At 36.1% G+C, this 16,612-nt stretch overlaps 1 protein-coding gene across 5 annotated transcripts in view; it reads right to left on the minus strand.

Moving 5' to 3' along the window:
* LOC118729796 (PARP1 binding protein) overlaps positions 1 to 16,612 on the minus strand; it is a 45,958-nt gene that overhangs the window by 6,010 nt on the left and 23,336 nt on the right. For 4 of the 5 annotated variants that reach the window (XM_036457257.2, XM_036457252.2, XM_036457254.2 and 1 more), the window contains 3 exons: positions 12,430 to 12,613; positions 9,646 to 9,824; positions 7,517 to 7,598 (listed from right to left, as the gene is read on the minus strand). In XM_036457257.2, the coding sequence (XP_036313150.1) occupies positions 7,517 to 7,598; positions 9,646 to 9,824; positions 12,430 to 12,613 (445 nt within the window). Of the gene's footprint in view, positions 1 to 5,704; positions 5,805 to 7,516; positions 7,599 to 9,645; positions 9,825 to 12,429; positions 12,614 to 16,612 lie in introns of those variants that run through there. The other variant, XM_045587591.1, reaches the window with a different exon arrangement.

Here is a 16,612-nt window from a genome sequence, read left to right on the forward strand (position 1 = left end):
CACAACCAAAGTACATGCCCTTGACCGGAATCGAACCAGGGACCCTTCAGTCCCCAAGCCGACGCTCTATCCACTGAGCCAAACCGGTTTCGGCGAAAGATACTTTTTAACCTAAGTAGTGGCATTATCTTTGTATGAGTCCTCATTATAATTACTCTGCCTTCATTTACCCTTTAGAAATAGCATAAACTCTGAAGTCTTACATCTGAATACAAACCTTTGTTACTTCCTAGCTGTAGAGTCTGGAAAATGATGCTTTCTAGAGTTGATCAAGGATTCATTAGGATGAAGGATATAAAATGTCTAGTACACTTGACACTTAGTAGGTACTCATTACAGCAACCCAAACAAATTCAATTCCTAATTGAATTTCTATTTCTCAGTCTAATACAAAAATCCTATCTTCATTCTAATGAAAAATGGTGCTCACTCCTTTAAAGTCTATGCTTCTCAAAGAGACCCCAACTGACCATCCTATTTAAAACCAAAACATATATAAAGAAACACACTCTCAGAGCTCTGCCTCCAGGGACCACGCCCCTTTATTCCTTTCCTTCCCCTCTCCTTCTCCCAAAGACACAAATCTCCTCAACTCCACAGGACCTGAGACTTGCAAGCAGGGGAGCAATAGCAGCAGCTCACCCAGGGCTAACCCCCAACACTGTCTCCAAGGACCCCTTTTCTCTGACTTCCCAGTGAACCAAAGCAGCCCAGTCTAGGCTCTGCTGTTGCTTCTTCTATGCCCTTCCTTGTTTCACTGTCCTAAATATGTTTTTGCTGTAGTCAATACATTCTTCCTTGCTTTTAGATCCTGTTGCAAGTACCAGGGGCCCAAAATTCTCTGCTCAAACTGTCCTAGGCACTGGATTGGCACTAGCTTCTTCTTCTAGGCCCATGGGCTGACTGTTCATGGCAAGGGCAACGGGGAGTGAGGTATGTACACCTCTTGAGGGAGTGTTCCTACGAGTATGGAACAGAACCAGGGTTGAAGGGGTGTAGGAGTAGGTCAGGGGTTTCCATTTAGATTCTTGCACCCCAGCCCCACAAATATTTGGGGAAGAACTGTCCATAAGGAGCTTTTGTCTGTTTTGTTCACGGATGTTTCTCCCATGTCTAGGAACAGAGCCTGGTATTCAAGAAGAATTTAATGCGTGTTTGCTAAGAGAATTAAGTAAAATTAAAACAGACTTCTAACTACTGGTATACGCAAGTGAAAGATATGAGGAAACAGACACATGAGTAAACAAAAGTGTGGCGGTACAAAAAAAATGTACAGAATAGATTCTACTTTTTTAAAAGAGAGTAAGGAAACCACATATAGAGAAATGAGAAAAGCAGACTGGCAAATAGCTTAATAGGGAATATCTAGAATTTTTCCATCAATAAAGATATATATATATATATATATATATATATATATATATATATATATTTAAAAGAATAGCTAAATCACCCTGAGGAAAAATGCTTTGAGATAGAAAAATCTGTACAGAGTAAACTCTCTTCTGTTCAGTAAAGCAATGAAATCACTGGTATGGAAATGAGAGAGAAGGGTACATGGAGAGAAAAGCTAAATCACATAGAAGCTAGGGAACTGTGCAGTGGAAGTCAGTAAGCTCCGTTACATCAACTGTTCCTTCAAGTTCTTAAATATTCTGCCTTTCTCTGATTCTCATGCACATATCAATAAGTCCTAAAAAAAAAATAACTGTTCCTTAAAGCCAGAAAGCCACACTTTCCTTAACCATGTCCCACATTATTTATTCACGTATTTTGTACAACTGCCCGATACACAGTCTTTTACATGTAAAGCAATCTAATACTTTCATCAGGTTTTTTGCTTGGCCTAAAATGCTCTCTTCCATCCTCTCTGCCTATTTAAATCCTATTTATTATCATTTATCATGGTTAGCACACCGTTTCCTCTACTTATCGGTTTCTAGTTATTGCACTTGTGGGTATCTCTAATCTGCGAGAACTACAGTTGTTTAATGTGCTGGCTGAATGCAGCTAATTAATTTAAATGAAGTATTGTAAAATTAAAATATTCAGTTGCTCAGTTGCAGTAGCCACATTTCAAGCGCTCAGTAGCCAAATGTGGCTACCACCTATAGTGTTAGCACAAATACAGAACATTTCCATAGAAAGTTCTAGTGAAAAGCCCTGGTCTAGGAAAAGACTTTACAATTCATGCTCTGTGGTACTTTTGTTTGCTACAAATGAATTCTCAAGGTGTTCTGGGATATTTGTGCTTGCTGGGTCCATAATATCAGAACCCAAATGCAACTCTGTATTGGTAAAGGAAACCTTACATATGTTCCCCATGTCTTGTTACTAACAACCACCTGTTGTGAAATCAATCAAGCTTTGGTTAAAACTATAATCATTGTATCTTCTAATATTGTTCCCATCTTATTTTCTCCACTTGTTCTGGGGCTCCAAATAGGAAAATGTTAAACTTTTTCTCTGTGTCCTTCTCTTCTTTTTTCCTTTTTTTTATTCTGTTTTCTCCCTTTGCTTCAGTTTGGAGATTTTTCCAGTGACTTATTGTTAAGTCCACTTGTGCTACAATGCTATTTCCAATTTATTAAACTCATCTAATGAGTTCTTAGACAATGCTCTTATACTTCTGAAATGACAATTTGGCTGTTTTATAGATTTTAATTCTGTTGGAATTTTCCAGTTTCTCATCTTTTTGTCCATCTTTTACATATTAAAAAGTTTTTAATTCCTTGTCTGGTGATTCTAATATCTGGATCATTTGTTAGTTTTTTTTTCTCTTGACTAAAAGACAAATCTTCCTTCCTCTTTTCACTTCCAGAATATTTTATTTAATACTGGATATTGTGTGTAAAGGAACTCATAGGCTCCAGATGAAGGGTTTTCCTTGCATCTGCTAGGCAGACACAGTGAACAGAGTCAGGGACTGAGCTGGATCAGAGTTGGGATGCAGAAGTCATAATGCATATTCAATTTCTGGCTTTTCTTCCTCAGAAACGGCGCTGAGGCTTTCAGCTGAGAGCCTTGAGTATGTCTGGGGCCTCTGTCCTTCAGAGCTTTACACTGTGCTCTTAGGCTTTCCATCTCACTTCATGACCGAATGTGGCGAATATCTTGCAGAGGAGATGGCCATGTGTTTCAGGCAGGTCCCGTTCCTCAAGCAGAGTGCTGTCTCCCAGCTGCCTCAATATCACAGCTGACACCAGGGTACTGGATTGAGGCTCCTTAGACTGACTCTCAGCTCCGGATATTTGGCATACGTGTGCTAAGTAAAAATAAACTTCAGGGCTCCTGAAGTTTCCAAATGGTTGCCAACCTCTCAAGACACCCAAGATCTTTGTTGGTTCCTCTCTTCCTCTAGAGTTCCTTTATATGGGCCAATACCAGTCCTCAGGTCACTCCTCACACTGGCAAATAATCCAGGGAAGAATCAGCTGATAATGGCTGGCCTCATAATTTTTAGTTTATTTAAACTGCTTTGGTTACATAGCTTTGTCTATGTCTTTAAGATATATTTTCCCCATTTTTTCTGCCTTTTATTTTGTTTTACAGTAGAAATGGCATTCTGCTATGACCTACCATATCCTAGTTAGAAACAGAAGTCTCCAAGTCTGGGAGTGATTTCTTGATTCTGTTCCCTCCTTATTCGAGAGCATTTTATTTTCTTGTCAGTTACATTTTGAAGGCTGCATACTTTATTATCCCCAATTTTCCTGTAGCTAGAGCAATGGCAGAGGCAGAAGTAAGGTTCAGCTGAGAAGATGTGCAATTTGAAAAAAAAATTCTGGGTTCTGCACTCTCTTCTAAGAGCTTATTACATATTATATATACTCTGAGGTTCATTATCCCTGCTTAGGGACTGTTTCTCATACAAACAGAAGGAGATTATTTGCATCATTTTCCAATTCTGTATGTTGCAATAGAGTAAGTGTGTAAGTCCCAGGGTTCCTTTTCCACATTACAATGCAGTTGCCACTTCTACTATTTCTCTGACAAGAAAGGAAAAAATAAAAAATAAACAAAAACAAGAACATACACTTTTAGTTGGCTCCTCTCAGTTCTGAAAATCCTAATACATAAAAAGCAAGGGGCCATCATGACCGAAACAACCAGATGGACGACTGAACAGCAGGCTATATGAGGCAACAAGGCCGACAGGAGAGTTAGTGAGGGACAAACAAATGAACAGCAAGCTGCATGAGGTGACCAGGCCAGCAGGGGGGTTAGTGAGGGATGACCAAACACTGAACAGCAGCTTGTGTGGGGTGACTAAACTGACTGGGGGCGGCAGTTAGGGTTTATCAGGCTGGCAGGCAGAGCTGGATAGGGGTGATCAGGCTGGTGTGGGGGAGGAGTTAGGGGAGATCAGGCAGGCAGGAAGGTGAGCAGTTAGGAGCCAACGATCCTGGATTATGAAAATGACGTCCCAGATTAGAGAGGGTGTATGGTGGGCTGAGTGGGACCCCCCCCCCTCCCTGCCATACACAAACTTCATGCACCAGGCCTCTAGTATTATAATAATTCTCAGGATTTTTGTCAACTCCCTAGTACGATATTTGGATACTAGAATAGTTTAAGTCATTAAGTCATGCTGTGCCTCTTCATTCTGAAATCTTCCCTTTCTTGTCCTTGGCCATCGTTTTTGAAGTTTATTATATCTAACTACATTATTCTACCTGTTTGCTTTTGGTGAATATTTTTGCTAATTTTTACTATTTTGTACTCCTTTTAAGTCTAATTTTAAAAGGAGGGAAATTCTATTAGTTGAACTAAGTCCATTTTAATTTGAATATACAGTCAGTTTTCTAATACCTTAAAGGTGAAACCTGGATATTTGATTAAGAATTTCCTAACATCATGATATTGGACTTCCTGGCAGCTTACAAAGGTACCATTATAGCAGTCAATTTTTTTCACACTATGTAAGTACAAATTTCCACTGTCTCAATTATTCCATGTTTTAAAGATCCAGTATTTTCTTGATCAGCTCACTTAATTTATTAGATCAGTTAACACGGATAATTCTGACATTCATATAATATAAGGAAATAAGGAAAAGGCCCATAAATATGACCTTTCAGTTGTGTCTAATGTTGAAAATACTGCTACATCAAGCTGGAAGGAATGAAACAAATTTATTTACAGAGATATAAGGAGGTAATTATCTTCTTGAAAAATTTTTAATGAAAAGTATAGGGGGTGGAGGGAGAAGGAGGTCCTAATATATGGTGACAGGAGAAGATCTCACTCTGGGTGGTGGGCACACAGTGCAATATACAGATCTTATAATATAGAAACCCACACCAGCAACTTACATGTTCACGTTGACCAATGTCAACCCAATAAATTTAATTTTTTTTAAAGGTTTAAAAAAAGGTACTTACATAAATTGCATGGAAATGGGGAGAAAACATTCCCTAATGATTACTACCCAAACTATAAAGGTTCTGGAAGAAGCTTCTGATTTCCCTCATTAAAAAATTTGTTTGCCCATACTAGACAAGTTTCCTAATAAACTACAATAAGACTTAAGACTTGAAGACTAAAAATTATTATATTAATAAATACTTTCCATAATGGATTTAATAGGATTTTATGTTCAGAGAAGTATCTATTTCTATTTTTGATTGAGCAAACAAAAATAGTAAAGAAGTTAATCTGCTCCATTATCATGACATGGATATTTCACAATCAAGTATCATCTACAACAGCCACATTCTAAGTTCTCTAAGATTTTCTACCTTTGCAGTGAGTGCTCTTTCCAAGACAGTTTTTCAAGTGTAAATTATATATTCTTTCCATGACTAAAAAAAAAAAAAAAAAAATTGTATGCCAAGAGCAAAAGTAATAGGATAATAAGGTAATTAGTTGTTAAGCTACTTTTTCATAGTTACTTAGTAGTAAATATTAGCAACATTTTTTTATTATTCCAACAATTACTCTATCTGGCCATGATTCAGCTGTATACATGGCTAAACCAATTATTTTCACACTTTGGTTTTATAAAGAATACTGTACAGTCAAATATAATTACAAACACCAATTCCTTCAATTCTCTATTGCCATTTAGATTCAGAGCTATGTAGACTAAGCCAGCTCCACTACTGAATTACAAAAACAATGTAATTATAATCTCATTAGTATTTAACCATGGCTTTATACACTGGCATAGAATATATCTGGATAGTTATAAGATCTGGAATAGGTCCTTTCTCAGGATTTTGGTCTCCTTGTTTATAAATGAGACTGGACTAGACAATCTTCTACTCCCAAAATTTCCTAAATTTCTCTATAAATTAATCTATGCATTTTCTAGTAATTAGTTGACTTACCAATTTCTATAACAAAAAACAAACCCTTTTCATTTTTCAGATAAATATTTTCATTTTGATTTTCTTAGTTCTAACAAAATATCTCAATGATCTTTAAATGAAAATATTAAAGTTTGTCAGTATCCATAGCAGGAAAAAAGTTAAAGAATTTATGTTACATTTCTAATCAAGTCCAAAGAATCAATGTGTGTGTTTTTTAATGTCATGCTTCAATTACAGTACTTACAGTTAATATTACAAAGAGTTGACAAATTTTATTATCAGAAACATTACATAAAACTCAATGATGCATTCCACAATTATTAGTTATTAGCAACTAATAATCAATGAAAATATAATATTTATTAATATGTATAAATAAACTAGATGGGGTTGGGATATATAAATGAAATAGATGAAAACTAAAAGCTTTGCTAATTGGAACTAACTTTCTAAATGGGAATATAAAGAACATACAATTTAGAGTTCTCAAAGTTGTATCAAAATGAATAATTATTTGACAGTTTAAGGATAACTATAACTTTTACATGAAAAGTTTGTTAAACAAATGAATGAATTCCCTACCATAGAAGATTACCTGGCACATAGTAGATATTCAATAAATGTATATTGAATAAACGAATGAGTTAATATTGAGTCTCATTTTGAAAAATAAGACCAAAATAATTTTTAAACACTTAAAAACACATTATTCACTACTTATAGGTATAAATGTTTCAAATGAGAATTGGAAAAACAAATGAAAATATAAAGAACAGCTCTGGTCAATATACCATGTCAAATGTTCTCTTTGTCACAATCTACAATTAATTATATTCTGGCATTATGTCTAGACTGAAACCATACAGCCTCGGGATTCAGTTTAAGATACAGGAATGTAAATGAGAAAACATATTCCTTTATTTTCCCCTTCATTCATTAAGCAGATATTTCTTAAAAACTCAATGGTAGCCATTACTTATTTCTTTCCTTTTTAGGCCCATGAAATTATTAAGCCAGAGACAGATTAGACAATACTGTATAAAAGAAATGTTTCTGTACGTAAACTGTCATTAATTCATTTTCCACTTAATTCCTATTGTTCCATGCACAATGTATATTGACTATACCCAGTTCAACTTTATATATTTCTTCTAAAAGTAAAACAATTTTTATCATTTTCATGAAAATACATTAAATTGTACCTTAATTTTTTTCTCTTCCATTAACGTATGGATGCGCTCTCTTAGTGGTTTCACCAATGAATTATTCACTTGTATGGGAGATCTATGTCCAAATAAAGCAAAATTTTATAAACCAAAATAGCTTTTTAAAATCTAGTTTTCACGCTCTCCTACCCAAAAGAGATTATGTAATAAAAGACTACTGAATCCAGTGTTTATAATACTATATAAAAATATCAGTATTCCTATTCTGACAATTCTAAGTATTAATAATTTGCTTAATTCAGTCACTAGATATTTGAGCTTCTACTATATGTAAGCCACTGTGTAACATCCTGTGAATAGAAAGTTTATTCATTCATTGGCCCTGAATTCAGGAATCATGAAGTCTAAGTTAAAAAAAAAAAAAAAAAAAAAAAAAAAAGACACCCACCTAACTAAAATTCAAAATTAAAAAGGCTAAGTGTCATAGCAGAGGAAGCAGAGTTTATAAATAGAAGGGTTAGAGAAGACGCAATGGAGAAATAGATACTGGAGCTTTGGAGCCAGAAAAATGTGGATTCCCCAGTAAGTTCTTATTTGGCTCCACAGAGCCAGAGACCCTGTGACTCAAGAAACCATTATATAAGACTAAAGAATATTTATTTTAAGAAAGTCAAGAATAACCTTATATTGACCTTATATTGACTGTATATTTATACACATTGTCCTTAATTTTACTATTTCAATGGAGACCATTAAAATTTTACTCTACCATGAAGGGTGCCTGTCCACACAAGGACAATGGCAGTGCCAAGGTAATTGGAAACAATTAAAATGTGTTTGGCTACATGTTTCAATACATAAAAATACTTCTTCAAAATGGATATGGGACTCATATTGTTTTAAAATATTCTATTAACACAAAATAGAAAATGGTAGAATGAGAGAAAATTTAAATAATTTATATTTCTACCTAAAGAGAAAATCTTGTTAAACAGAAGGTAAAAGGAGAAAGAAACACACACACACACACACACACACACACACACAGATTCATTTTCTTAATACCCATTTCTGGGATTCTAACACAGGGTAAAAACAAATCAAGGATAAAATAAAGCTCCACTGTTGGGAAACTATTTGGGCATTTCTAAGGTAGAATGTGAAAGAATTATATCATTCCCAATAGTAAAGAATAATCATGGGAAGCTGGTGAAGAAGACAACATTTAAAAGAGTTATAGGATACAACTGAATTATCGATCATTAACCTTTCTATTCAAAGACAAAAGACAGTGAGGCACGGGAGAAAGATTGCATGAAGCAATCATGCATGGATATATATGAACCATTTTAGACTAAAATTAGATTTCTAAAAAGTAGCTCAAACAGAAAATAGAAAAGATCGAATAATAGGATGACATTGTAAAAATTCTCCACAATGCACTAAAATTTAGTGACTAAATACAATTTAAATGGTTGTGCTAAAATTTTTAATGTTTCTATAAATGAGCATGCATTAATTAAAAATATCATCAACCTATTGGATTTTGACCTAACTATTGTGAAAACTGGATGGTATCAATGTCTTGCATGAAATACCAACATTAATTTAGTATTTTTCTTCACAATGTAAGGAAGAAAAATGTCAACTCCAATGGGAGTTTAGTGTTATTCTCTCTTTTTCTCAGGCAGAATAGCATAGTCCTTGGAGCAGAGAACCCAGGCTTCAGAGAAAGACACCTTTGCTGCTTGCTAACATAGCTCTCTTGGGCAAATGACTTAACATACCCCTCAAGCCTCTAATTCTTCACTTAAAAAGTGAGGATATTATTAAAAGAGGTTGTTATGAGCGCTGAGATAATATAAATGAAGACATTTAGCCAAGTGCTTGGCACATATAGCAAAGCAAATAAATATTTCCAAAGCAAAAAACAACAAAAGAACACCTGTCATACTCTTACAAAATATACCTTTTTACTAGTATATATAACTTTTTCACATTCAAGTGTTCAATCTCCTTTTAATTAACTGTAGTTTTCTCTAATCATACTTATCCAGTCTCCAAGTTTCCTACCATAGCATGCATCTGTTTTATAATCAATGAGGTGCTTTTTCAAAAACTCCTTAGGTTAACATTCACATACATATAGCTTCCCCATGACTTACCTGAAAAGTGTAAGAATAGACGTTCCATTGTGATCAATGGTGTATTCATCGTCATATAAAAGCTCTGCTTTGTTTTTGGTAGGAACACTGGCTGCTTCTTCATCCAAAAGAACCAGTAAAAGTTTCACGGTATCTCTGCCACAGTATGCAGTGCCATGGTTTATGGCATAAGATTTTGGCTTGAACAAAAAATAATTGTAAGTAAACATTATAATCATCCCGGCGGGGTCAATCAGTCACTTTTCCATTTCATGCGCCACGGTTTTCCTTCCTGCTCTGTTGTTTAATAAAAGATCCTCCATAAGACGTGGCTTTCAGGCATGAGACTATTTCTTCCTGAAGCCATACTACAATCAATCTTATCAACTTCCAGAAGCACAAAAGAATATTAAAAAAAAAAAATAGTATCATCAAAAAGGAAGACATTAGGTTCCAGTCAAAATAACATCGGGTTTTTAAGTCAGAAAATTTACCTACTACCTTCCTATGCGACCTCCCTCAGATTTTAACTTCTCAGTATTTTTCTCTCTTATACCAAAAAGAGATGGGGTTCTGTTGATCTAACTACCAACCCCAAGAATGGCTAGAAAGATCTACTCCAATGCAAAAATGAAAAACTAGTTGATTCTCATTCACTCAGTGATCATTAACCAGTACATACCAATACCCAAGCACTGCGTTTGAAGCTAAGACTACCAAGGTAAGAACCATTGCCACTAGGAACCCCATTCTCCTTAATAAAATAAATAAGCAATAATTGCATTCACAGTGCTAAGTGCTATTTCTAACATAAGGTACACATGGTGCATTGGGAGCACACAAAAGGCAGTGATCCATTTACGCTGGAATCAAGAATGATTCCATAGAGAAGGAGACACACAGGCACAGGAGAGAGCAAGGTATTTTCAGGGACCGTGGAGTAGGCTATAGCTGAAGAACAGGGTAACAGAGAGGAAGTTACCTGACATGAGCCTGGGAAAACTCTGTGTTATCAGGCAAAGAGGTTATAAGTCAGTCTGTTAAAAATCTCTTGGTTTATTAAGCAAGGAAGTAAAACAATACTATTTAGATTTTAGAAAAATGATGGTAATGTGTAAAATATATTCCAGGGTAAGAATGTTATTAAATCTGAGAACAGAAAAATTAAGAGACTGAAATAATCCATCTTAGAATTGAAGAAGATAGTAGCAGTGGAGATTAAGAAAAAGCAGATTAAGAGAGGAGAGCTGGAAAAACTTGATGACCGGATAGAAGAATAAGCAAAAATATATAATGAAATATTATACATAAATACATGTAAGCACAGACTCTGAAGGCATTTCCATCTGATTTTGATACCAACTTACTAGTTGTATGTGCTGTGTAAGTCTGGGACAGTTGCTGAACCTTAATGTGCTTCAGTTAAATCATTGGTAAAACACGGGTATTTAGAGTGCCTAACCAATAGTGTTGCTGGACACTATACCTCGATATCAAAGCTGCCCTTTCTGGGACACTCCTCAGCTGTCACCAACATGGTCTTGGCCTCCTTTCTCTACTTGGCTGACTCAGGCTCAGGATTTGGTGAGCTATAACACACACCTACCCTGGAATTTTAACCAATTATCTATCACAACCTAGTGCTTAACAAATATATTTTCATCAACACCAGATAAGTCCATATTGTATAATATTAACAACACGGAGAATTACTGAATCACATTTTTCAAATATTTCTGATTTGGTGAAAAACATACAATTAAGAAGCAGGTTATTTGCATTTTTATTTCTTGTGACTAGAAATAGGAGAGATTGATGCTCTTAATTATCTAAGTTGTGACAATTCCTGATTTATACTGGTAGTAATAACCTGGCTGTCATTTGAGCCAAGCCAGTCACAGGAACTGTTAATATACAGGGGCCATATAGAGAACAACTCAGAATCTCCCCCATCAAATTAATCTAAAAACAGGCAGTTATCAAGAAATATCTAAAAATAGTCCCTAGGGGATGTGAATAAAATAAGTAATAAAAAATAAGCAAAAGTCCTTCTTCATACACTACCTCTCAAAATCACAATTAATGAAAAGGGGCTTTTGTTACTGGAATAAATAAACTGTAACAAATGGATTTTAACAGATACTTCGGAATTGTGTTTTGAGAGCTAAAAGCAAGGTAGAAAATTTTTCCTATAATACCATACTTATAATACTGCATAATGTTCAAAAATCTATGTTAAAAAAGGGGGGGGAGGGAGAGAGAGAGGTGAATGTCCTAGAAATATATAGTTAAAATATTTCTAAGTATAAGAGAAATTCTGAATGTTCATAGTACACTGCAATGGAGGTAGAAAATAAGAAATCAGAAATAGAAAAATTCTGTAAAAGAAAAATAAACTACTGAATAGAAACCATTTTTGTTGCTCTTCTATTAAGTGCCTAGTGCTGAGGTCAGAACCAGAAAAACCGAAGAGAAAATAATAGATTCAAAGAATAATTATTAAAAAATATGACAGAACACCTTAGTATCCATCAAGAATTATAAATTGTTATTGCTCCAAGGGATACTGAAGATTATCCAATGCCCTACTTTAACAAACACAGTCAATTTGGTCCAAAGATATTATGATTTACCCAACTCCAACATAATCCTACATAATCCTATTGAGAACTTAAAACTTTTAACAACATAACACAGGAAACACATTCTTCTGACTTAAGTAGCAATAGCAAACCATTTTTACAACAAATAGAAGAGGAGATGTTTTATACGCAGAAGGATAATAAAATATAAAAAGCTCATTACCCGTGCAGGACTGATGTCAGTGGTGCCAACAGCTAAATCCCATTGTTGAGAATTGATAATATTTTTAATCCTCAAATCCAAATCCTGAGAAACCTCCTCCACTGCTTTATAAAAAGGATCCCTGTTGCTCTGGCCTTTAGTCACCTGCATCTTTATCACGGAGAGTATCCGACTCCCTGCAATGCTGAAAATGGGAATAAGATTGTCTTTATAATAGTATTAGAAATGACAATGTGCGTATAAGCTTGACAACATAGTTCTCAGAGTTAATCAACGCTTTTCAAAGATTATGGCTTTGTTCTTAAAAATCAAACAGTAACACACTTGAGAAAAGGATGAGAACCATTAGAAGCAAAATTAAAAAGTCATTTCAACAAGGTAACTTACTTCTTTCTTTATTTGAAAGCTAAAGGAAAATAACTTAGTTATATATGATGACAGATTCCAATGCAGTTATATATACACAATATACTTAAAATATGTACCTTTCGACACAACTAAGGTAACAAAGCTGCCTTTCACTGAATACCTAGAATCCTACCTCACTTTAATCTTAAAACCAATTCAGTAAATATTATTACCCTTAAGTCACAGATGAGAAAATTGGTCTCAACATGTAGCTTAAGTAGCTTATCCAAGAATACGCACTGCTCTGGGCTAGGAAGGAGGTGGTGGGGAAAGAGACTGACCTGGAACACATAATATTGCACTATTGTATGAGGAGTGATTACATGAAAGAGGAAAGCAAGCTAGTTAGTACGGACCAGAGACTAAACCAACTACAGCCCACAGGTAAGTGTTTTTATAAAATGACCTAAACACAGGTTTCATTATAGTAAGCCTGAACCAGAATACATTTGGGTTGCAGTTCCTGCTCTATAAAGCAGACCTAAAACCAATGTGAGAAATGTATAGAGGGAAGGATTTGGGTCCATTACAAGAAAAAAATTACAGGTGTCAACAACAGAAGGGGGCTTTTTTTGAGGTTGGGAGATCTCCATCTTGGTTGGAAAGGCTGCACTGTGCCAGTTAAGAAGCGGGTGTGGTCTGAGTGTGGAGTCACACTACCTGAGCACAAATCGCATCTTCCTCACCTTCTATCTTGAGTAAGCTGTTTAACATCTCCGTGAATTTTATAGTGCCAGAAAGGAAATTATGAATTAAAGTTTTCATTCTCATTGCTTCACTGTCAGACGTTATGTGTTAGAAACAAGCCAGGTTCCCTAACGATCATTGGAAATATAATTGTTCATATTTAAATAGCTGGTCCAAGTAGAAAAGGGGAGTTAGAAAAAAATTACAGAGACTTAATATGCAATAGTACATTAGACCAGTTCTCCCAAACTTGCCTGGTCATCTAAAGCGAATCCGAGACTCGACCAACAATGGCCAGCAAATAGGTGTTTTAAAAAACATGAACTCAATTGTTTCTTCATACTAAGCCTGAACCTGAATAAATTTGGGTTGCAGTTCCCCCAAATCTCCAAGTACCACCCACTTTCCCCTCTCCCACCCAAAAAAGAAAAAAATAGTCAGCATTAGTTTAAAAGATCAATTCCAGCCGAAACCGGTTTGGCTCAGTGGATAGAGCTTCAACCTGCGGACTGAAGAGTCCCGGGTTCGATTCCAGTCAAGGGCATATACCTTGGTTGCGGGCACATCCCCAGTAGGGGGTGTGCAAGAGGCAGCTGATCCATAATTCTCTCTCATCGATGTTTCTAACTTTCTATCCCTCTGTCTTCCTCTCTGTAAAAAAAAAAAAAAAAAGATCAATTCTAGATTCCACCCTATTGAATCACACTCTCCAGAGAAGGACTTGCATTGTTTTAAAAGTAACACAAGTGATTTTTATTTTTTTGACAAACTTGGGAAACATTTTATGAAAAAAATTAGCTCCTTGAGAAAGAAACCGTATTATTATTATTTTTTTAATCCTCACACAAGGATTTTTATTGATTTTGGAAAGAAAGGGGGTGGGGGAGAGAAAGAGAAATATCCATATGAGAAGGAAACATCAATGAGTTGCCTCCAGTATGCGTCCAGACCGGACTCGCAACCAGGAATCGAACCCAAGCCTTCTGGTGTATGGGATGATGCTCCAACCAACTGAGCCACCAGGCCAGGGCAAAAGGAACTATATTTTTCTAATCTTCATAGTACCAGTTTACTTCTCGCACATAGAAGATGACTGATATGCTTGTTGAATAAATTGACTACTATAACATATAACAATTTTAAGTTTTTAATACTCAAGATAAAAAATATATATTGTGCTATGATCCATATTATTATTGCAACATATAAAAGCACTTATGGGACATCTACTGGATTCTAGACACTCTGGGGGAACATATTACTGAGCCTGGCAGGAATAGGAGGAAATCTCTAAGTATCACCCAATCTCTCCCCTCAAAAAGGAAAAAAAAAAAAAAAAAAAAAAAAGAGTGGGAGTGGAAAATTGGAAGTTATGAGTGGTAAGCAAGCAGAATGCATGAGGTTTATCTAAGGACAAAAATCTCTAGTAGTACCAAGGTCAGGTCACAAAGCCCTGTTGGACTTTTAGATTGTGCCTGAACCTTCCAAAGGGGAAGAAGCTATTATGGCTTTTATTTGATCTACTAGAGGCCCGATGCATGAAAATTTGTGCAAGAGTAGGCCTTCCTTCCCCTGGCTGCCAGCACCAGCTTCCTTCTGGCATCTGGGACCTGGGCTGCCCTCCTCCAGTCACCACCAGGCACCCGGACCTGGGCTGCTTCCCTCCTCTGGCCACCCCCAGGCACCCAGACCTGGGCTGCTTCCCTCCTCCGGCCACCCCCAGACCTCTGGGACCCGGGCTACCTTTCCTCAGGCCGCCTGCAGACACCCAGGACCTAGGCTGGAAAGAACGTTCAGAAGAAGTCCGGTCTAATTAGCATATTACCCTTTTATTATTATAGATTCTATGTACTTTATATCTTTGATGCTACTTTTTTGTTGTTGTTGTTGTTGTTGTTGTTAATCCTCACCTAAGGATGTTTTTCCATTGATTTTTAGAGTGGAAATGAGAAACACTGATGTGAAAGAGACAGATCAATTGGTTGCCTTCTCACACACATTGAGCCTGCAACCACGGTCCATGCCCCTGACTAGAATCAAACCTGGGACACTTCAGTCTGCAGGCCGACACTGTCCACTGAGCCAAACTGGCTAGGGCTCTTCGATGCAACTTTTCAACATTTTCTATTTGGTGGTGGTATAAGATATAAAATATAAAAGATTGCTATTTGTTTAATAACCTTTTACCCATAAACACTGATAAATTCTATTAATTTTAATCATTTTTCTTCTGGTTCTTAGAGTTTTCTACATAAATAATCATATCGACATCAATTAGAGTTTTACTTCTTCCTTCTCAATTGTTATATCTGCTTTTGCTTTTTCTTGCCTTACTATAAGATGAATTGGGCATCTTCTATGTTAAAAAGGAATTATGAGAGCAAGAATTCTTGTTCTACGCCGAAACCGGTTTGGCTCAATGGATAGAGCTTGGGGACTGAAAGGTCCCGAGTTCGATTCCAGTCAAGGGCATGTACCTTGGTTGCGGGCATATCCCCAGTAGGGGGTGTGCAAGAGGCAGCTGATCGATGACTCTCTCTCATCGATGTTTCTAACTCTCTATCTCTCTCCCTTCCTCTCTGTACAAAATAAATAAAAATATATTAAAAAAAAAGAATTCTTGTTCTAAATCTTAAATATAATGCTAAAATATTTTACCATCAAGTAGGTTTCCACAGAAACCCTTTATCAAGTTAAAATCCTTCATCTTAATTCATTTTACACTGAAGGGGTGGCCGTGAGGATGAGTATGTCCTAAGATGCTCCTCACCTTGGAAAGTCCTTTGACTTTGTCATCTGTGCCCACAGATGTTGGTAGCTATAAGAACGGACTCTCCAAATCACCAAATTCAGCAAATGGTCTCAAAATAAAAGCTGGCTTCCCTTCTTGACTTCCTTTCTGGATTTCTTCCTTCCCCTAGTTTTTGTCTGCCTTCTCATTGCATTTGTCTGCTCATCAATGTATTTGAGAAGCATTTAAAAAATATGTTATCCAGCATTGTTAATTACTGTGAAAGGAAGGGTCAATCAGCCAACCTAGTCTGCCATACAACCATAATCAGTAGACTCTAGGAATTCTTTTAAGCAT

Source organism: Pipistrellus kuhlii, unplaced genomic scaffold (genome assembly GCF_014108245.1).
Source record: "Pipistrellus kuhlii isolate mPipKuh1 unplaced genomic scaffold, mPipKuh1.p scaffold_m20_p_3, whole genome shotgun sequence".
NCBI classification, from domain to species: Eukaryota; Metazoa; Chordata; class Mammalia; order Chiroptera; family Vespertilionidae; genus Pipistrellus; species Pipistrellus kuhlii.